Source organism: Enoplosus armatus, chromosome 15 (genome assembly GCF_043641665.1).
Source record: "Enoplosus armatus isolate fEnoArm2 chromosome 15, fEnoArm2.hap1, whole genome shotgun sequence".
Lineage (NCBI taxonomy): Eukaryota > Metazoa > Chordata > Actinopteri > Centrarchiformes > Enoplosidae > Enoplosus > Enoplosus armatus.
The window spans coordinates 14,880,028-14,901,832 of NC_092194.1; the positions used below are offsets into that span (position 1 = coordinate 14,880,028).

Consider the following 21,805-nt stretch of genomic DNA (forward strand, 5'->3'; position numbering starts at 1 on the left):
AAGAATTAATTATTGAGCGTCACTAAATCATATGGGGAAATAACCCGCCCTACACCTGCAGGAGAAGGTGCTTCTTTGTATTGCATTTGTTGAGGTGGCGCTTTTACTCTGACAGTCAAACCGGAACAGCAGAACGACCTCTTGTAGGTGCAACGCTTTTCCAGCGTTAGCTCGTTCAGATCAAACCGGTTTGCTTTGCGGTAAATTCGGCATGCCATTAAATTAAATCAGTCGTTAAAGCCAGTGTATCACGTACTTTTTACACATCTGCTGTCTAGTCACAATAATATGAGCGACAACGAAAAAGATTTCAGGGAGCAGGTGAGTTGTGATCATAAGTTAAGAAAATAGCGGTTGGAAAGACGTTAAGCTAGCTAAGGTTAGCTAGCTAACTTAGCTGTTAGCTGCGTTTGCAGGCCGGGTAATGGCAAGACATTTTGAAAACTGGCCTCAAACCCGAGAGAAGTCTGTTCTATTCAAGGCTAGTCGTAGCGAGTCTGGTGAGTAACCAGAAGAGTAATTAAGTAACGTTAGAGTATCGCAGTTAAATGTTGAAAACGATAGCCTAACGTTAGTTACAGCATGCGGCCTACAAAGCATAACGCTAGCAGTCGGGAGATGTGGCCGCCGCCTGGCTACTTTTAATTTTATCGCTAATTTGTAACTTAGAGTTTACGTTACGTAAATTATTGAAATATTGACTACTGGTAAAAAAATGTAATATTGACTACTAGTCAATACTTACCTTAACGAATTGACTGTTCATCTTTGTATCGGTATATTGTAGTTATGGACCAGTCAAGACAATATCAAGCTAACATACAAACGTGTATTCAGCTAATCTATGTTGTTTTCTTGGTTTTGCTGTTTTTCTTTGTACCTTTTTGGTTCTCACAGAAACCAACATGCCTTATCACCCTGTTTGTTCTTTGTTAAGGTTGAGGTTGGAAGAAAGAAAAAGGCGGAAGACGTTTCAGATGTGAAGTTGTTAATATTTGAAGCTGATGGTGTTGATGCATGCTAATGTATTGGATGCTGAAAAGAAGCTATCAAGATCTGTCCCCACTACTAGTGTTGTAATGGCAGATGGTAAATGGGGGAAGAGGAGGAAAAAAGAAGTCATAATGTCAAACAGAAGAAAGAAGAAATGAAGGGTTGTTTTGAAGTAATGAAGTTAAAGAAGTTATGAAGTTAAGATCAGAAGTTTACCAGGGTATGAGTAATTTCCTAACAGCCTGCTATGTTATTACTCTATTTCATCCTGTTTCTTTCTCTTAAGCATGCACGATTTTTTTTCTCTCTGTGTCAGAAATATCACTGATCAATCCCTCCATACCTTTTTTAAGGTTTATATTTTTGCAATCTGCATTTAAGCTAAATTTATTTCTATTTCAAATATTTGTTGCTATGTGTGATCTTTTTTTTGTGTTATCAAATTCATAAATATTTAGTGTCAAACCTGTTACACTCCAAAATGTGGTGAACTCCTTCTGAAAGGGGCATGTAGAGGGCAAGCGCACCTCCTGGCCCTTTTTATTCTTGTTATTTGGCACAATTGGCACACAAAGTGTTTCTTACCTCAGTGTCTTGTCTGTCCAGGACTCACGGCCTGGCTCAAGGAGTGCTTCCCCTCGGGGCTCAGCAAAATCCACCAGCCGCTCACCTGCACGCTCCAAAGATGGCTCCCGTCGTTCCAGGTCCAGATCCCGCTCTCGATCCAGATCCAAATCCAGGTAAAACGGGTCTGTTTTTCTGTGCAAAAGATGACAGATTTTTTGGGTTGTGCTATGTCATTTCTGAAGCTGTGTATGTGTGTGTGACACAAGTGAATCACATACTCAGAGTTAAGTTAATGTCTATCACCAGGTCCCGTTCCCATCGAAGCTCACGCAGGCACTACTCCCGCTCTCGTTCCCGCTCCCACCGACGCCGTTCCAGGAGCCGATCTCGTAGCTGGGAGTACCGCCGGCATAGGAGCCATAGCCGTTCCCCCATGTCAAATCGTCGCAGACACATTGGCAACAGGGTATATATTCAGTGCTTCTTCTACATGCTTGGTTTGGGGTTCCCATGGGCCTTGGAGTTTGTGAATGTGAAATTGAATGAGTGGAGTCCCTTTTTAAAAACACTTCATGGACACATTACTTTTCAGTTTCTAGATATAACAATTTAATTTTGACGTCATGATTTTCACATTTCACAGATTTTGCTTGTATAGTAAAACAGAAAAAAATACACAGCTCTTGTCAGATATCCAGGTGTTGATTTCCTCAGAAAAGCAGGATGTATTGCAGTGATTTGGCAGGTAATTTGCTCACAAGGTTACACACTTCCTCTCTTTATTCTCACAGGCCAACCCAGACCCCAACAACTGTCTTGGTGTGTTTGGACTGAGTCTGTACACCACTGAGAGGGATCTGAGGGAGGTTTTCTCTAAATATGGCCCTTTGAGTGAGGTCAACATTGTGTATGACCAGCAGTCGCGTCGTTCAAGAGGCTTTGCCTTTGTCTACTTTGAAAACTGCGAGGACTCCAAGGAGGTAAGGAGGATAAGAATTATATAATAATAAAATAATACATTTTATAATGTTGATTCTTTACCACCAGTTACACAGCAGGCTATGTTTTATAACAACTACGTGAATAGTTTGGGATTTTCATTTTAAGTAAGCAACTTGCATCACTTTTGGCTCTGGTAACTTGTGACAATTTGTTGTGTTAATGAGAGAGAGGAGGCTTGTTTACTGTGAAACATAATTTTTTTGGCAGTGCTATAATATAATACAGTTAATCTGTGAAGTGTAACTACCATCCAGACTGGGGTCTCAGCCAGCAGTGACAGACATCATATAAATAGGTTCAGTGCAGGTTGAATATGCGTTCAGTAGACAAAGTCTTCCATATGTCTCTGTACAAAAGGGCTATTTGTCTGAAGGCTCTGTAATGAATTGTAATCAGGGCAAAGATAAAGTATTGTATTGCCTTTTATTAGATAAAAAGGCTACTCGTAACTGAGTTGTTATGTGTTGTAGGCCAAGGAGCGTGCTAACGGCATGGAGCTTGATGGTCGCAGGATTCGAGTGGATTTCTCTATTACAAAACGAGCCCATACTCCCACTCCTGGAATCTACATGGGACGTCCCACATAGTGAGTGTTTCTTAAGCAGGCAGCTTTGTTTTTACCGTAGGGATATCTTCCAGAAGCTACTGTGTGTGTGTGTGTGTGTGTGTGTGTGTGTGTGTGTGTGTGTGTGTGTGTGTGTGTGTGTGTGTGTGTGTGCGCGCGTTTACCAAGGTGTCTTTAAACTTTATTCTGTGTTTCACAGCGGAGGCGGTAGCGGTGGTGGAGGCGGCGGAGGTGGTGGTGGTGGTGGCGGCGGCGGCAGTAGTAGTGGTGGTTCATCGCGGCGCGCCTCAAGGGACTACGACAGGGGCTACGACAGAGGTTATGACAGAGGTTATGATCGTGACTATGATCGCTATGACGACCGGGAATACAGATCATACAGGTGGGTTCCTTTTCCAGTAGCCTGTTTGGTCCAGTATCTCACTTGACCATTTGTAGGGCTGACACTATTGATAAATTGTCAGAATGGAATAGTCTACTGATTAGTATTCAGATTAATTGAGTATCTTATAAGAATACTTTTACTTTTTTACTATTATTTAAAGCTGTTGTGGTTTTGTTTTTCCCCCTACAGACGCAGATCTCCGTCTCCGTACTATAGCAGAGGGTACCGTTCACGATCCCGATCACGGTCCTACTCACCACGTATGTTTAAACTGTGTTTCTGTCATTAGACCGCAGGGATTAGCATATTATTTAAAATTTAGATATTTATGTAATCTTCACACATATTGCCACTGGAACAGTTTAGATTATCCACAAAAACTGGCATTTATGGAATATGCTCATTATTTTTTATATAAATCAAGTGTGGCACTTAATCTCTTACCCTGTTAATTCTTTTCGCAGGTCACTACTGAGCGGCGAGAGAAGAGCCAATGACAGATTCAGTGTTATTGCTTGGATGCTTGTCTTTTTATGTTTTTTGACCACAATATGTATGTGATAGGGATAATTCTGGATTTGTTTATGTATTGAAGGTTTAAGAAGTTGTCCTAAAAATGCAGTCCGTGTCTGAGCACCACAATGTCGGTGGCTAGTTTAATCGTTCGAAAATTTGTAGGAAGAATTGTGATAAAATGGCAGGAGATAGGTTCAAGTGGAAATGGGCAGGTCTCCTGATCTGCGCCAAAAACATATCACTTGTTCATTGACTAACTTTTCCCATCACTTTTATTAAAATCTGTGAAGTAATTTTTGGGTATCCAAACAGGAAGAGAGAACTCCAACCTGTTTGCCGGTGGTAATTAAACTAAGGGCTGGTTTGTTTATGCTTGGCTCGACAGACTTGTTTTTATATGAGCAGGATTTTCTGTGGCAGTTGTATTACAATTTCTCTTTTTGCTGTTTGTATGTAGTTGGTTTCTTAAACTGTCAATATCACAGTTTGTTTTTTGAAACGTTTTAAAGACCATGTTTGTTTTTTTTATTTTGTTTTTTTTTGGTAAATACTTTTTTGTTGTTGTATATAAGCAATAAAAAAAATATTTGGGTCATTTGCTCTGTTTAGTAGCGGTGTGTAGTATACTGTAATGGTCAGGAATGCTGCAGGTATTGTACCATGAAGTCCCATCAAACATTTGGAATTATTGTTTTGTTTTTGGGTTTTTTTGTTGACAGAAATAAAAAATATTACTGCTTGGACTTTTGCATACACTCTCATTTGACATGAGTGATCTTCCATAAAGGAGCCTTTTTAGAATTGAGTGTTTTTGAAACTCATTTAAATTGATTGCAGCCCCCTCCTGGATACATCAAACAAGTGTGTTAGGTTACTAGTAAATACATGAAACATTTTGGGAATAGAAGTAATGCACAAGTAATGCAGTTTTTGCTAAGACTGAAGTTTAGTCTTAAGCAACAACCAGGCTCCTGTTACAACGCAAGGAGAAATGTAAATACTGTGTATTTGAATGAAAATGTATAAAATGAAGATCGTTTACACGCCAATAGAAATCTGACATTAATACAATATTAATTGACCTTGTAGTAAGATATTAACTACTGTTTCCAAATTTAAGAATACATTTAAAATCTCAAGTTTTAAGTCAACGCAGACGAGAAGTCTGTAAAGTGCTCAGAAAAAGTAAAATTCTTGAACGCATCCTGTAAAATGGCGACCTCTAGCGAGCATTCACCACGGAAAGGCAGGCAGTAAAGTAAAAACGTGCCCGTTTATTCACGGATATTACCGTATAAGAAGACTAGAAATTTATTACAACGAAAAATAATTGATTTAAAAACTTAATTTAGTGCAGTCTGTCAGTTAGTGCCGTTCCAGCTCTTTCTGCGACCAATCACAGACCGCTCACGTCAAAACACTTCCGGTTTGCTCTCCAACTTGCCTTTCCACCGGAGCGGCTGGTGTGACCAGATATCAGAGGAGTGAACACCACGTAGACCATAGGCTAAAAAAATACATAAAGGTACTAAAATATGAGTTTTCTCCGCTAAATAGCTTTCGGGCTATTTGCAATGAGTGGAAAATGCCGACGGTATTATCTGTTCAGTCAGATATTCTAGCTAACAGGTAGCTAGGAGTGGTGTCAGTTAACCACTAGCTAACGTTAGCATGCTGTGTTTGAATGAGCATATGAGTGGAGCTGCCAAACACGTTTTCAGTGGAGCTAGCTCAATAGGATGGAGCTACTTGGTGATAAGTACCCAGACCTAACTTTTAGTTGGGTTGGGGTGTACAAATAAGCCTGGCTTTGGTGAAATACTTGGGACCATGGTGTAACCAACTTGTTGTAACTCTCACAGATGCCCCCCAAAAAGGTAGAAGCCCCGAAACAGCCTCCATTGATTGGACGATTTGGAACCTCTCTGAAAATTGGAATTGTGGGATTACCTAATGTCGGGTATGCACATGTTATTAAGTAATGTGGATATTTGCAAAGCATGTTAGTTATGTGATCATTGCACTGCTGTTGACACTCTCCTGACTCCGCAGGAAATCCACCTTTTTCAATGTGCTGACTAAAAGCCAAGCTGCTGCAGAGAACTTCCCATTCTGCACAATCGACCCAAATGAGAGCAGGGTGCCTGTTCCCGATGAGCGTTTTGATTTCCTCTGCCAATACCACAAACCAGCCAGGTGTGTGTTACAGCATTACATTACAGCTTGTTGTAATTTGTCCAACATCCATAGATTTCTGTCTCACTGCCTCCTTGTCTGGCTGTTTTGCCTCTTTAGTAAGGTTCCAGCTTTTCTAAACATTGTGGACATTGCTGGTCTGGTGAAGGGAGCTCACTCAGGACAGGGACTTGGAAACGCCTTTCTCTCCCATATCAGCGCCTGTGACGGCATCTTCCACATGACTCGTGAGTTCTCATACTACTGCCTGCAGCTGCTGTGGAGTAACAACTGAGTAGTGGACAGGTGTTAAGAGGGCAAGTTAAGAGCCATTACTACACTTCTGAAAGGGGAACAAGGCCCATTTTAAGAATTCACTCATGTTCTGTCTGTATCTAACATTTAATATTTTATTGTACTGACCTGAAGTCAACAAAAAATCAACAAAATGTCCCTGAAGTGTGCAAGGTTCTTCATCCCAGTGATATCAGTTCTCCATCCCAGTGATATCAGTTCTCAAGTTTATAGATTTAGGAAAGACTAGCACTGTCATAAATACTGACTGAACTGTTTAGGGTTTAGAAATTACATGATAAATCTTTGTAAATGGGTGGAATTCACCTGCAATATTAATCAGTGAAGATTTGTAACAGACTGACTACATCTGTCAATGCTTGCATCTTTTAGGTGCATTTGATGATGAGGATATCATCCATGTGGAGGGCAACGTTGACCCAGTGAGGGACATCGAGATCATCCACGAGGAGCTGCGATTAAAGGATGAGGAAATGATCACCCCAATCATTGACAAGCTGGAGAAAACTGCCATCAGAGGAAATGACAAAAAACTCAAACCTGAATATGTGAGTAAAGTGTGTCCATGTGCTATGCAGCTGTTTCACAATTGTCTCACTATGTGTCACTATACATCATCGGTATACATCATATGCTGCTTCTTGCTTCAGGATATCATGGTGAAGATAAAGAACTGGATAGTGGATGAGAAGAAACACATCAGATTTTGCCATGACTGGAACGACAAAGAGGTAATGATAGATGTTTGTGTGTGCTTGAATGGGTTTGTGTTTGGTGTAATATTCCTAAAATAATTTATTACTGGGCTGCTGTATGGATCAGCGGAAAGACTAATATATTCTCAGAGTAGTGGATTAATAGTTATTTTTGGTGTTTGATATACTAACTTTTCCACCTAAACTTTGTCATCTTGGTTGTTTTTGTTTTGACTTTTTGTATAATTTCTCTCCAATGCGCACATTTAAAATGCACGTAAAACCCCAGTGATTGGTGTTATTTTGCTTTCACTGCAGACAGAGAAATATAATTGGTCATGACGGCATCAGTAGGTTTTGAGACTCTGGGACAACATGCACTTTAATTCAGTGAATTCAGTTTTTTTTTCATGATTTGTACCCTTTCTCTCCACAGATTGAGGTGTTGAACAAATACCTGTTTCTGACGTCCAAGCCCATGATCTACCTGGTTAATCTCTCAGAGAAGGATTACATCAGAAAAAAGAACAAGTGGTAGGTTTGTTTTCATTGCATGTGCACCTCCCATACAGTTTTTGTTAAAGTATGTAGATCCTGTTGAATATTCAGAATAATTCACCCTGCTGCCTGTTTTTCTCAGGTTGGCGAAAATCAAGGAGTGGGTAGACACTCATGACGCTGGTTCTCTGGTCATCCCTGTGAGTGGAGCTCTCGAGGCTAAACTGCTGGACATAGAGGATGAGGAGGAGAAGAAGAAGTACTGCGAGGAACAGAAGACACAGAGGTGAGCCATAAACATACAATGTAGTAAGAATGTTATAAATCTGGCTTAACTTCCACGTAGGGCTGCAACTAACTATTATTATATTGTTGATTACATAAATTTAAATTTAAATCATTTAAGAACCTGGAAAAAAAGAATGTTTGGCACTTGTGAATTATAAAATTTTCTGTTAAGTGTCATATCTATCAACTAATTGTTTATGCACTCATGCCGAGTACGATACATTTTTTAAAGATGCATTTTTGCTTAAACTGCTCCATCATGACTTCTCTGTGTGTTTCTAGTGTTCTGACCAAAATAATAAAGGCCGGCTACGCAGCACTACAGCTGGAATACTTCTTCACAGCGGGACCAGATGAGGTGCGAGCATGGACCGTCAGGGTAAGTGCTTTAACTTTTCTTCAAAGGTCATTATTACCTTATGTCCTTGATTAAATCTTGATAGATCCTAGACTAAAGAGTTTATCTCAAAATCCCCTTTCTTGTGTGAATTTACAGTTAAATTATTAATTTAATTTACCATAGCATTTTCTGACGGTTTTGTGCATTTAATGCGATATGCATTTAGATATTTGCAGACTTTCTCAACTTGAGGTTCATTTCTGTCCCTTGTTGTTAAAGTATTTGCAGCACATTTCTTAAATGTGTAGGTCTCTACTCCTGTATACATAAGGGGCTACCGTACAACGTCACAGTCTTCATAGTTGTCTCCTAAATTCTGGGACACTGAGATGCAGAACATACATATTGAATATGATTGATTTGTTTGCCTTTTTTAATATTTATTTTGACATTTTAGCGGTACGTTTTCCCTCTAGAGTTGCAAATAGAATTGTGGGCAGCAGATTGTGGGGAGTTACACTATAATGCCTATCTTTATCTATGATAAAATCCTTCAAGGTGGCAGTGTGTTAATATATTTTCAGTTATGTTCTTGAAGTTTTCTGTTCTGTTTTGATCCAACAGAAAGGTTCAAAGGCTCCTCAAGCTGCAGGAAAGATCCACACTGACTTTGAGAAAGGCTTTATCATGGCAGAGGTGATGAAGTTCAGTGACTTCAAAGAGGAGGGCAGCGAAGGTGCAGCCAAGGTGTGTGTTTTGTAAAGAGGCTAATTATAAGCTTGAACTGGTGCACTGTTTCTTTCTGCCAATAACTACGTCGACGCTCTGAGAAACGCCCTTGAATACAATTTAAATGTGTCCTATTTGATTTTGTTCCCTCTTTCACAGGCAGCTGGGAAATACAGGCAACAGGGCAGGAACTACATCGTGGAGGATGGGGACATTATCTTTTTCAAATTCAACACACCCAATGCTCCTAAAAAGAAACCATGAGACCTCACCATCATCAGAGGGAGAACTCCGGATACAGTTTAGTTGGGCCCCAAAGAGCCACACTGTCTGCTGATTTTCATAATTTTCTCTTGAATTCAGAGGATCAACTCATGACTTGGTTGGCCAGAGGTATTTATTCAACTGGCCTCGCAGGTCTGGACTAGAATCTATTGAAATGATTAGTATTATCTATATAATACATACATATGCAAGAATACATTCCTACCGGTAATATTTTGAGCAAATTTTTATTTGCACCACTGTACCAGTTAAACATTTTTTAACATTGTATTCTAGCTTTCATGGTCTCAAAGAAGAATAAGTATAAATGAACTGAGAAATATATCATTTCTGATTTTACTGGAAATAGCAGAATAAGAAACAGCACACAAACTATAGTTTTCTAATTTATGGTGACACTATCCATGTTTAATATGCACCAGCCTCTTTTCTAGATGCTCTAGCAGCTTCTCTTTCTGTCATTAGTTGACGATTACCTTCATGATGACTGCTGATTAATTGGGAAGCACTTAACAGCATTAATTAAAGTTTCTCAGTTCCTTCAAGATTTTTCTCTAATTAAATGTCATTATTTTTATGCTTTTCACAATAAAGTCATAATACCTGAGACCAATGATGCTAAAATATGTCCATAAATGTTTGAGTGGCATAGTGTTTTTGTATTAGTAAGAGAAAATGAAAGCCATCACTCAGTGTTACACTTCAGGCCCACACTGTGCTAAAGCAGGATTCTCTGACAGTGCAGGATCACTCACCTAAAAGGAGAATGTTGTTAACACACACTGCTTTTATTGACTTACTTTGGGCTAGTAAAATAAAACAAACTGACTCTTCACATTATGAACTCTTGTAAATCAGCTACAGGCTGTGGATCATCTGGACTGTACAGCTTGTTTCACCTCTCCTCGCTTCCTCCGCGGTGTGAATGTCTTTATTTTCAAGAGCGCATAACAAATCCCCTCACCAAACATTTTGCCAAATTGTGGACTAAGATAGAAATCCTGTGAACCTAAAGGAGCCAGGATATAATAAATGTCAACTTCACCAATATGCATGTGTCAATAAAAGGAGACAAACCTGTCACTGTTTTGTGTATTTAATTTTTTTTTTCTCATGACAGAAGCTGAAGTCACAACATTAGGGAATGAGGTTATGGTGTGCAGGAATATGAAACCTGGACTGTGCCACTGCATAAACAGGCTTTTACAATGTTTAATTACAATCAATTCTTAAATTGATTTAAACAAGCTATTATAAACTGAATAACTCCATTTGTCTTTAAATGAGGCATTAATAAACTTATGTAAAACAGCTGCCTCTAAAGTGATCACAAAATGCAAACTGTTTAAGCCGTAATTAAAGGCATATCATTAATCATGTTAATATTTAATAATTTAACATTTAAAGAAGGAAATCTTTAAATGTTAAATTAATTGAATTTTCATAGGGCATCATTATACCTACTTGTGTCTGCCTGTATCTGTTAAAACAATCTCCACTCAGTAGTTGCTGTTTCTATCCTATCGACAGATGGAGTTGCCCAGTTGTCATGGAAATGTTGATGTTCAAATTTCCATTTATTTTTAACACTTTAAGGAATTTTCATCCAAGCTGACTTATAGGTCGATATTCAGAGGTGTATTTGATTATGAATCACTCTGTGATCACTTTCATTTTTGACTATAAATTCAGTATTTAATGAAATGATCTAATTATTAATTGATTATTATTCAACACTAAAAGTCATTACTGCTGTGACCCTCTCCTGCTCTATACAGAAAGGGATGTAATCACGTTTACTTTTTTAAACCTTTCAGATGGAAAAAAAACCCCCAAAACATTTACTGTAGATCAAACAATGAATGTTTCTCCTGCTTTGATTATCTGTAAAAAGGAAACGTGAGTTTTACAGTTCACTCTTGACCTTGTAAAACAGCAGTTGACAAAATCTCCTCTCCAAGTCTACTTCCTTGTTGGGGCTTTCAACTCTCTCTGTCTTCATCAGCAGCTGAAGTTTGCTCTGTGTTTGTGGAACTAAGTATGCCAAAAAAAGATCCACAAGAGAGTGGACGAGACCATTTGTTATTTGAAATGTTCATATGTAAATGTATATTGTTATATTCATTACATTTAATAAGGTGATGTTGTGTCGCAACTTGTGAGACAGTATTCTCATACTATCAATAATAACAAATATGTAAACATAACAAAACTACTGTATGTGCTGAAACGTTGGGCGTTTTTTACTTTGTGAATATGAGTACAAATTCAGTAAAATGATGCGTTCATGAGAACTTTCAGGGATTGTTTTGGTTACTTATGTGACAATTTGTACACAAAATAAGCTTTTGTAACCAGCTTCAAGTTAGTATGTGGGGCTGTAATACTTTTCGAAAGATGCCTGGTTGTTACAATGGAGGCCAACTGACTAATGGATGCAGACTACAAGTTACCAAAACTTAAAACACGGACTCGTCGCACGTCTGTTGCAGTGTTATGACAAAAAGAAAACGCACTACATTAACACAGCAACCACGATTAGGAATATATAACTTAATTTCCCATTAAAAGGATAAAATGAAGTATATAATTTCGACACAAACTTCGCTGTTTTCCAAGTATCTCTATTGAGAATTCAACAACTGCATTCCTTCTCTAGTCTCGCTCAGCAACAAACAGGAAACACACGTCCTATGAAAAATGATTGACATCTCAGTTAGCCACTGACGTCCACCGAACCCCGCGCTTAGCCAATCGCCTTAGAGAAGAAGGGCGGGACGTCCTGTAATGTGATGCAAATTCGACGGTCAAGCTTGTTAGTCCCACCTTTTTGTGTTTCCCGCACCGTCAATCAAAATAGAAAAAAATCGACCCGAATTCACCGATCAACACTAGCCCGCCTTTGATAAAATAATCATGTTTGGAGTTTAGTTGATCAGATAATCCTCCCGGTTACTACCATTTACGCTATGACTGGTACGTAAACGTTTAGCGCATCGAAGCGTGCAACTAATCGGTGAGTTTGTGCAACCTACAGCGAAGCAAGCTGCGTCTTTTTATCTTTTGCTCTACTGCTAACTAGCTAGATATGGTTAGCTAACAGAGCTAGCTGGCTAGCCACGGAGTTGACAAAGTAAACAGTCAATCTGGGCCGAAATCGCCTCAGAATCTCCGCTGCAAAGTTGAATTTCGCAGTCAGCTCCTTTTGGACTGGAGAGTGGGGATGCTTTGCGGGCTTTTCTGGCAGGCAGGAGTTGAAGATTACAGAGTTTTGCTGAGTTTCCCCCTCTCTCCCTGCTAGCGCCAGAGCAGCCTCTGAAACAAGGAGAAATGGCGTCCGCGGACGTGGACAGCAGTCAAAGCGAGTTTCTGCAACCCGGCGGCGCAGCGGAAACACAGGTATCCGACATTTTCTAGCTCGTCTTTCTCGCTCGCTTTCGATTGCTGGTTGTGTTTTTGAGAGCATGAAGTTCACACGTTTTAAAATTTTGATGGCATGGGGTGAAAGCCGTACACTTCCTGTGTTCCCCTCAATAACGGCCACCCACTTTACCCCTGTAAAACCCGCCCATAGTGGGTAGGACACTGAAGTCAGTCACTTGGGTCGGCTCGCTGGAAGCTAGCCGGTGTACTTTGGGCTGGGAGGATGTCGGGGTGTGATAACATTGCAGGGATAGCGTCCATAATCAAAACACTAGCGTTCAATTGTGTGGTAATAGGCACCCATCCCCCACACCCTGCTCTCGACCAGTTCTGAGCCTGTTATCTTCACTCACTGTTGGTGGTTGCATCTAGCTCGTGGCTGTTTTATCGCTTTGAATCAGCACAAATCCTGCATGATCCCCCACTGCCCATGATTTACTCTCTTTTGTATGTATCAGCACAGTCTCTGAATCCATAACTGGTTTCCAAACAATAGCCAGGCTGGTTCCCTTTTCCCTCTGATCTAATCTAAAACTGAGATGAATCTTCTTGTAGAAGTGTGATCTGTCCTTGTTAATCTGAGTGTCAATTATGCTCCCAGACGACAGATATGTCAGCCATTCAGCTGACTGGTTCAGACCGATGGGAGGTGTTAACTCCTGTCTCAACTGGGAAGGAAGACCAGGGAGTCCTTCACATTCCAAACTCGGGGATTGTCACGTCCAACGGGCAGTACATGCTTCCTATTGGGAGTCTTCCCAGCCAGCCCATTTATGTTACAGCGCCTGGGAATGACGCTGCTGCCAATGGAGTGTCAGGCATTCAGTATCAGGTAAAAAGAGACAAACACTTTCAAGATACAGTAGATATTCTGTTCAGGTGGCGATATTGCTCAAAACAATTCTCCTTCTTCCAGGTCATCCCCCAAATCCAAAATGCAGATGGGACACTTGCAGGATTCCATACACAGGGATTGGATGATGGCACGGGGCAGATCCAGCTCCTCCAAGATGGCAGCCAGGGCAGCATTGCAATCAGCTGTGCCACGACGGCGACCACAGACCTCCTGACTCAGGCGGGGCATGTACAGTCAATCCAAGGCGTCTCGCTGGCTGGGGGGTCAGCATACACCGGCACAGTACCTGTAGGGCTGCCCGGCAACATAACGTTCGTCCCTATAAACAGTTTGGATCTGGAGTCTCTAGGGCTGACCGGGGCGCATACAGTCCCCATCGCAACCGGGGTAACACCTGAAGGTCAGCTGATAATGAGCGGTCACGACGCTGGCGCCAAACAGCCGCTGGTGACGGTGAGCGACACCAACCCAGAACTCTACGTGCCAACCACCACTTCCTCCTCCAGCTCCTCCCATCTTCCCGAGACCATCGACGGCACCGGGGTTCTGACCCAAGCAACCGCTGTGTCTGCAGGCGTGTCCGACCCCTCCTCCTCTGCGAACTTCAACTCCCACAACCACCTGCAGCAAATCCAGGTCAGCATGTGTGTCTTTAACACCATGTCATGAAAATGTGTGTCAGGCCTGTATGCTTTAAGGCAGGGGTTCCCAGCCTGGGGTGAGGACGGTCCCAAGATAAATCTGATGGGTCACAAGAATTGTAGTTATAAGAAGGAAAATAAATGTTTCTGTTGCACAAAATTATGATTATGCCTGACACTCTCACATCTTCAGGCCTCTACAAATCCTTCAAATTAAACAACATGAGAAGGAGAAATTCCCCTTTGGTCCACATTAAGGCCATAACTGGTGATGAGTAGGGCTGGGTATTTGACCACTATACATTCTTGGTACTGGCCAAAATGTGTCTGTAGCCCAGAGTACTGGAAATTGTCAATTACTGCCTTGTTTGTTAATGATTTGATAAGCTAGTTAGTGGCTTAAATCAAAATGTTGCCATTTTAAAGCAAGGTTCTTGTACAACTACACAAGTAGTAGTAGTAGTAGTAGTAGTAGTAGTTGGCTTGTTTAGCTTTTTTAGAAATAGCCTGATAATATTCCTCAATAAGTATCATTTTGGTATTTGTATGCACTATCAATAGTATCTAGAAATGTCAAATGATACCTGGCCTTAATGATGAGGGGTATAAGTAGACATTGGTTTGTTGTAAGGGGTCACAACCCAAAAAGGCTGGGAACCACTGCTTTAATGGCACAACAGAGTGCACATTTTTCATGTTGTGTGTTGTTACTGTGTATTTAAGTGTATTTAACCCATTGAAATGACACGTAATACCTGTTGAAGCTTTCAGTGTGTCCCATATATATCGCAAATTTCCCAGAATTTATTTAGCTGACCCACCTGCCTCCTGCTAGGGATGTTTTTTTTCCTTGCACATGTTTTCATACTGAATAACTACATTTGAAATTGCAGACTGCTACATAGATTGGAAAAAATACTTCTGTGATCACATGTCAGCTTGTGAATGCAATACTGCTCAGCAGCCGGTTCTCAAGTGTATGGAGCTCCCCACCTGCTCTAGCTTGCGATTTATCCACCATGCTGTTAAACCAGAACCTCCTACATAGAAACATGATATGATTGTGAAATAATAATCTATTTTGCTGTTTCCATACTCTGCAGGTCTCATCCTCTAACGCCACCACTATCTCGCAGCCCATCCTGCAGCTGTCTGGGGACAGTCAGGCCCAGGTAGCCCAGGTGGCTCAGGGTCAGGACCTGAATGCAGCAGCGGGTCAGACTCTACAGAGTGTGCAGCTGGTTAATCCGGGGACCTTCCTCATCCAGGCCCAAACTGTCACCGCTACTGGACAGATCCAGTGGCAGACCTTCCAGGTAACCTGTTGTGTTTCCTCATGTTTCGATGCAGGAAAGTGGTCTACAGAAGTTTTCTATGGGCGTTATTTAAGTAGCATGTTGTGTTTTCATGCTGTGAAAGAAGTCTGATTACTAACATGTATTCCATCTCTCTCTGTAGGTTCAGGGTGTCCAGTCACTTCAGGGGCTCCAGTTGCCTCAGGGGCAGGGGCAGGCCCAGCAGCTGACCTTAGCCCCGGTCCAGACCCTCCCTCTGGGTCAGACAGGCCAGGTCAGCCTGCCCAACCTCCAGACAGTCACTGTGAACTCTGTAGCGCAAACTGGAGTTCAGTACACACAAGGGGAGGACGCAAATAGTCCAGCTGGTATGGGACACCTGCACTTTTGTGTTTTTATGAGCAAATCTCTCTAAATTTCTCTCTAAATCACTTAAAGAGGTCCTAAATGTGCTGCTTCTTCCCTGTTCCAGGTATCCAGATAAAGGAGGAGCCAGACTCTGAGGAGTGGCAGCTGAGCGGAGACTCCACGCTGAACCCCAGCGACCTGAACAACCTGCGTGTTCAGATGGGAGAAGAGGACATGGATACGCAGGGCGGGGAGGGCAAGAGGCTCCGCAGAGTAGCCTGCACCTGCCCCAACTGCAAAGAGTCTGGAGGAAGGTGGGCCGCTGGAAAAACACGCGCATTACAGATACGCTGATACAGATTCCAGTTAAAAGATTAACTCTCAAAAATTCAACAATGCCCTAAAACTTTATTAAATACCATAATTACAGTAATAAGAAATTATATACCACATTATGCACTTTTTTGCAGTTACAGCCAATTTTAATACAACCATAAAATCTATTTTAGAAACACCTTTCAGTGTTGTGACGACAACACCCAGATGTTGTTCTTTCTAACGGCTGCACAAAACACTTGATGTCTCAAATCCTTAAGTTAGCTTCTCTCTTATCACTCGTTTATAGTTTTAGAAGTTGTGTTTCACTGGAAATGATCTGTTGCAACCAGATTTATATTTCTGCACTTAAGTTGTTAAAGTGGTTTTAAATCCTGTTCATGTGTCATTGTTTCTTTTTATTTAGCTTTTTGTGTCATTAAATTGCTTATTTATTCAGCCTTTACATTCATTTAGTTTCATTCTTGTGTTTAAAAAAACAAGTGATCATCAACAGTATTTGTGTTTTCCACTCATTTTGCATTTTTTCGGCGTTTCACAGAGGTTCAGGCATGGGGAAGAAGAAGCAGCATATCTGCCACATCGCTGGCTGTGGGAAGGTTTACGGGAAGACGTCTCATCTCCGAGCTCACCTGCGCTGGCACAGCGGAGAGAGACCCTTCGTCTGCAACTGGATGTTCTGCGGGAAGAGGTTCACCAGGAGCGATGAGCTGCAAAGACACAGGAGGACACACACAGGTCAGACGACACTCAAATAAGTCAAATCACCTCTTAACACAGTTTAACAGTCAAGCCTTCTAGTTTTAAATGCTGTCTGCTATTATTTCCAGTTTTATTGTATGAAAATAGAAAAGCTACTGAACACAGCTTTTATGTTTGGCGTTAGTTATATATAATAAAAAGTTTGTACGTGTTATATCACTGTTTTCTATCCATGATTCAAACTTTAAAGGAGCACAGTTGGTTCTTAGGAGATCCTGTTGTTAGACTTTGCAGTTAAAAAACGGCAGATACCAAAATATTTTCATGTCGCTAGTAGATGTTTGACTTCAGCTGTGCAGGCTATCCTTTTTGATTACGCATTGTTCAGTGATTTGGGCTGTTCTTGAAAGTCTCTCAAAAGTGAGAAAATGAAAACTTGCAGCAGCTCCGAAGGCTAAATGCTAAGCGGACGCTAATTTTGAACGATGTACGGATGCGTCTGGCTGTTTTATGAATAATAACTAACACTTTCATATAGGATTCAAACATGTTGGGTGATGTGTGACTGTGTACAGCTAACAGTCACTTCACAGGAGATGAATACATGCTCACTGCCCTGTAATAGTCACTGAAATGATCCAAGCAGCAAAAGCAGTATTTGTAAAGTATTTGATTTGGTGCTGAAAAGTTGATTAAATGACAATCAATAAACAGAAAGTTACCAGAATTATATTGATCATTTATCAAGTACGATGCATGTTTTTCACATAAATATACAGTAATTGTTCTGTAAATTGAATTAAGAAATGGTTTAAAATAATCATACTGTATTTCATGCTCTCTATTTACAATTTCACTCTCCTACTTTTGGGCTTTTTTAAAGACATTTAAGACCCATTTGGAGAAACGCTAACAAACGATCATGACTGAAATATACTGTAGGTCTTATTTCCTCAGACAGCCCTCGTCAGCTGTGTCACTGCAGAAAGGAGCGATAGATGAATGGCCGGTGAAAACGTGAATGATTGTGTTATTTGTCATGAATTAACAGGCACATTGATCAAACCTTAGTGATTGTGTCGTACCGTCATATAGAGTTCAATCTAGAACATTTTGAAATGAAAGTAATTCAGCTTGTTATTGCTGAGTCTTTCATCATTTTCTGTCGGGGCTTTGTTAGTGTTGGACTCATGCCGACATGTTCAGTGAATCAGCCTCTTGTCAGAGAGTTTTTTTTGGTTTTTTTTGTGGTAAAGCTGTTCAAAAGAAACCTGTTCACCTTGTGTTCTGTGGATTATTTGTAGAAACAGTGTCCTGGGTACTCTGGATAATCCAAAGACGTGTTGAATTTTAATTATTCACTAGTTTGAGCCCCACAATTAAAATTCCATCCATCTCTACTGTAATGGGGTGGCCGCAGAAATCTCACAGACCGCTGTCTCAAGATTAAACCAAAACTATCTGCATTGTTATATACCACTAGATGTCAATGAGAAAATGTTTTTTGTAATTTGAAAAAAGGAAAAAATGAATAGCAATATATTGCCGAATATTCATATATATAACATAAAATAGACAAACATTTTAAATGTAAAATTTGTTATGGGGGGGTGACGCTTTACAGTTAAATAACCAAGAAATCTATCCATGTTTACATATAGAGTGGCGGTATGAATTACTTACTTAATTACATACTTAATGAAAGTCCATGGACTGAAAGGTTAATAGTGAGTACAAGTGATCGGCGGTGTGCAGGATTTTCTTTGTTCTTTCGCTGTTAGTTTATGATCTGACGCACGTCCAGAGTGAAAGAACTTGTATGTTTTAGATGCTTTACAGTCTGGTGGGCAAACTCTGTCAGGATCGTTTCTATCACTGAACAGATTTTTGTCTTTTCTGTACCGCAATTTATTATTACTTATTGGCCAACGTATACGTCAACGCAGATATATACTGGAATTAAACGAAGTTGATTGGTCCAGCCATTTATCTGTCAGTGTTAATTGGTGTGTGTTAACCAGTGATGGTTTTGTTAGCTCCCGCTCACTGTCTGATGTTTCTGTTTTAATTGCTCTCACAGGAGAGAAGAAGTTTGTGTGCACAGAGTGCTCCAAGAGGTTCATGCGGAGCGACCACCTGGCCAAGCACATAAAGACTCACACGAATAAAAAAGGCGGGGTTCCCTCCACGCCTCCGCCCACCACCGACACCGTCATCACCACCGACGGAACCACGCTCATCCTCCAGACCGCCACCACCCACGACCTCGTAACCAATCAGGAGATCCCTTTACAGCTGGTCACGGTGGCGCACGGTGAGGTCATGGAATGAGGGGGTGAATGGGGTGAGGTGGTTTTTTGAGAACTGGCCTATCACAGGGACCTCTTGGGCTTTTCTCTTTCCCTCTTACCTTTTTTTTTCCCCGTTTGTTTTTTACATATGAATATATACGTAAATATATATGACAAATATATATATTTTAAGTAAGAGTTATCATTACTTGTTTTTTGCAGTCTTTTTATAGGCGGGCAAAAAAAACAACATTAAAATGTGGTTGCTATGTACACGCGTAAAACACACACACACACACACAAACACACACACACACACACGCTCAAGAAAACATGTATTAACACTCACCACACCACATGAATACTCAACACGATGAAATGCCTTATTTTGTATCATACTCTTGTATAAAATGCTGGAGGTGCATGTGTTTTTTAAGCTTTGCAGATGATGTAACTGTAACGGAGATAAATGTTTGTGAAATGGAGATGGTGGTGATGATGATGATGATGATGATGATGATGAGGAGGAGGAGGAGGAGTTTGTGAAAGAGAGAAAAGGAAGTAGTGAACCTCTCTGGGATGATTGAATGTTTGTCTCTGGAGAGTTCTGACAAAACCGAGCGGTCTGTTTGAAGCAGCACTGAATCCACGCGGAACTGTTGCTCTGCTGCCGGCATGAATGAACGCTTTTGTTTTTAAAGTTCACCATTTTGGGGAATTACGCTCATTTGCTTTCTCGCCGAGTTAGATACCACACTTGTGTTTGTATGGCAAACACAAGTGTGGTATCAAGCTACTGGTTAGCTCAGCCTAGGGCAATAATTGGAAATGGGGTTACTCCTCCCAGCCCAGGAATAGTCCAGTACTCACCCTCCGTAAAATGTCACTTTTACACTTGAGATTTTGTACAGATTAAAGAAATGATACGTGTGAACTATCGTGTGAGCTTTAGAGGTGCTTATAGGCAGATTTTGTTAGCTTTGGACAGTTAGGCTAGCTGTTTCGACCTGTTTCCAGTCATTATGCTAAGCTAAGGCAGCCAGCTGCTGGCGTTATCTTCATACTTAGCGTACAGACAAATGAGTGGTATCAATCTTCTTGTCTAACTCTTGGCAAGAAAGCAAGTAAGCGTATATCCCAAAATGTCACAGCAGCTGTCGCCTGATCTCTGACAGCTGACAGGACAGTGGTGCTGATGCTACGCCCGTCATGCTACGCTGCTTCAAGCAGAGCGGGAGGTTCAGCTGGTGGTCAGAGTAGGACGACTGTGCCACTGTTAACTGAACTGAAGTTGGAGTTTTCCACCTCGAAGGGGGGAAAAAAAGATGCAAGCCGCTCTGAAAAAGGGGCAACTTCTTCCAGCATCTGGTCAGTCTGAATAGAATGTCTCATCTGTCCTCACGAGCACACCGTCCGCTGTGCTTGTCCATGTCAAAAACATGTCTCTATTTTTCTTTCCTTATTGCATATTTTTGTTGTAAATTCACATTGTATTTTGAGTTTTCTGTGTCTCTTCGCCGATCTGGGTGTCGTCTAAATCGAAGCCGCATGTCAGTGATCATAGATTTTAAAGTGTAGAGGGGTCACCTCTGAATTCCTGCAGGGCTCTTCATTGTCAGCTGCACACATGGCTACAGGAGGAGAACATGCACCAATGTTGCCATGTGAAGAAAAAAGAGAAACGGATGCAACAAATCAGAAAGCCCTTCAAGGGTGTTTTTGTCATCGAACATTCCAGTTGGACACCAGATGATGTGGGATTAGTTTTGCAATAACTGCTCTGTTGGTTATTCTGGCCAGACGTCAGTCAAGTCAAAAGGAAAGCAATCATGCCATTGTTTGTCGTTTTTTTTAATTTTATTTTAATTAATGTAATCCCTTCCTCGGTTTGTCCTCGTTTGTAGCATTCATTTACATGTATATTATCTTATTTTCACATTGTTTATAGAAGCCATTACTTAGTTAACTGAATTTGTTGTATCAAAACCTTATTTTAAGTGATTTTTTTTAAAGAATTGGTGTAAAAATTGAATGTTACCTTTTGTAAAACTTTTTTCAAATGGATCACAATAAAAGTCTGAAACCATCTAGTAACAGGTTTTGTGTGTTGAGGGCAGCATGGAGGCAACTTACACAATCTGTTCCACACACAGAGGGTTACAGGTTGTTTTTTATTTTGTATTTTTTTGGGCATTTGGACATTTTTAAAAAATCAATAGTTGGGGGTTGTGAGATGACAGATGCAAATGCAACAAACGTTTGCATCTTAACCACAAGACCAACAGGATTTTTTATCGGCAGAGTTTTCAGGATTATGTTCCAAATGTGGTTGTGATTTTAAACCGGATGTTGTCTAAAACTGTCAAACGTAAAAGTGCATATTGTTAGAAAAATAGTGAAGTGCCATTGGTTAGGTCAGTTTGGTAAATTTAGTTTGTACTACTACCAAGTGGAGTCGCAGAATCTGGACCATTCAACCAGTTTAGCTTTCTATTTTAAGCATTTATCCATTACTTTTAGCTAGCTAACTATTTCAACCATAGACTGTATATACAGATAG

General features: G+C 40.7%; 3 protein-coding genes across 3 annotated transcripts; all 3 read left to right on the plus strand.

Moving 5' to 3' along the window:
- The first annotated feature begins 207 nt into the window (after window positions 1-207).
- LOC139297574 (transformer-2 protein homolog beta-like) lies at window positions 208-4,771 on the plus strand. The gene is made up of 8 exons (XM_070920308.1): window positions 208-321; window positions 1,600-1,733; window positions 1,867-2,026; window positions 2,352-2,540; window positions 3,033-3,148; window positions 3,393-3,509; window positions 3,702-3,772; window positions 3,977-4,771. Exons 1-8 carry the CDS (start codon window positions 289-291, stop codon window positions 3,985-3,987), a joined length of 831 nt encoding a protein of 276 aa, XP_070776409.1. The 5' UTR covers window positions 208-288; the 3' UTR covers window positions 3,988-4,771.
- A 702-nt stretch (window positions 4,772-5,473) lies between these two features.
- Window positions 5,474-10,436, plus strand: LOC139297337 (obg-like ATPase 1). The gene is made up of 11 exons (XM_070919960.1): window positions 5,474-5,553; window positions 5,891-5,988; window positions 6,081-6,224; window positions 6,324-6,451; window positions 6,891-7,066; window positions 7,169-7,249; window positions 7,650-7,747; window positions 7,854-7,997; window positions 8,282-8,378; window positions 8,964-9,086; window positions 9,228-10,436. The coding sequence occupies exons 2-11, from the start codon at window positions 5,891-5,893 to the stop codon at window positions 9,330-9,332; spliced, it is 1,194 nt and encodes a 397-aa protein (XP_070776061.1). The 5' UTR covers window positions 5,474-5,553; the 3' UTR covers window positions 9,333-10,436.
- A 1,799-nt stretch (window positions 10,437-12,235) lies between these two features.
- On the plus strand, window positions 12,236-21,260 carry LOC139297381 (transcription factor Sp3-like). The gene is made up of 9 exons (XM_070920021.1): window positions 12,236-12,369; window positions 12,655-12,752; window positions 13,378-13,608; window positions 13,693-14,268; window positions 15,377-15,589; window positions 15,732-15,936; window positions 16,041-16,230; window positions 16,794-16,990; window positions 19,035-21,260. Exons 2-9 carry the CDS (start codon window positions 12,684-12,686, stop codon window positions 19,283-19,285), a joined length of 1,932 nt encoding a protein of 643 aa, XP_070776122.1. The 5' UTR covers window positions 12,236-12,369; window positions 12,655-12,683; the 3' UTR covers window positions 19,286-21,260.
- The last annotated feature ends 545 nt before the right edge of the window (window positions 21,261-21,805 follow it).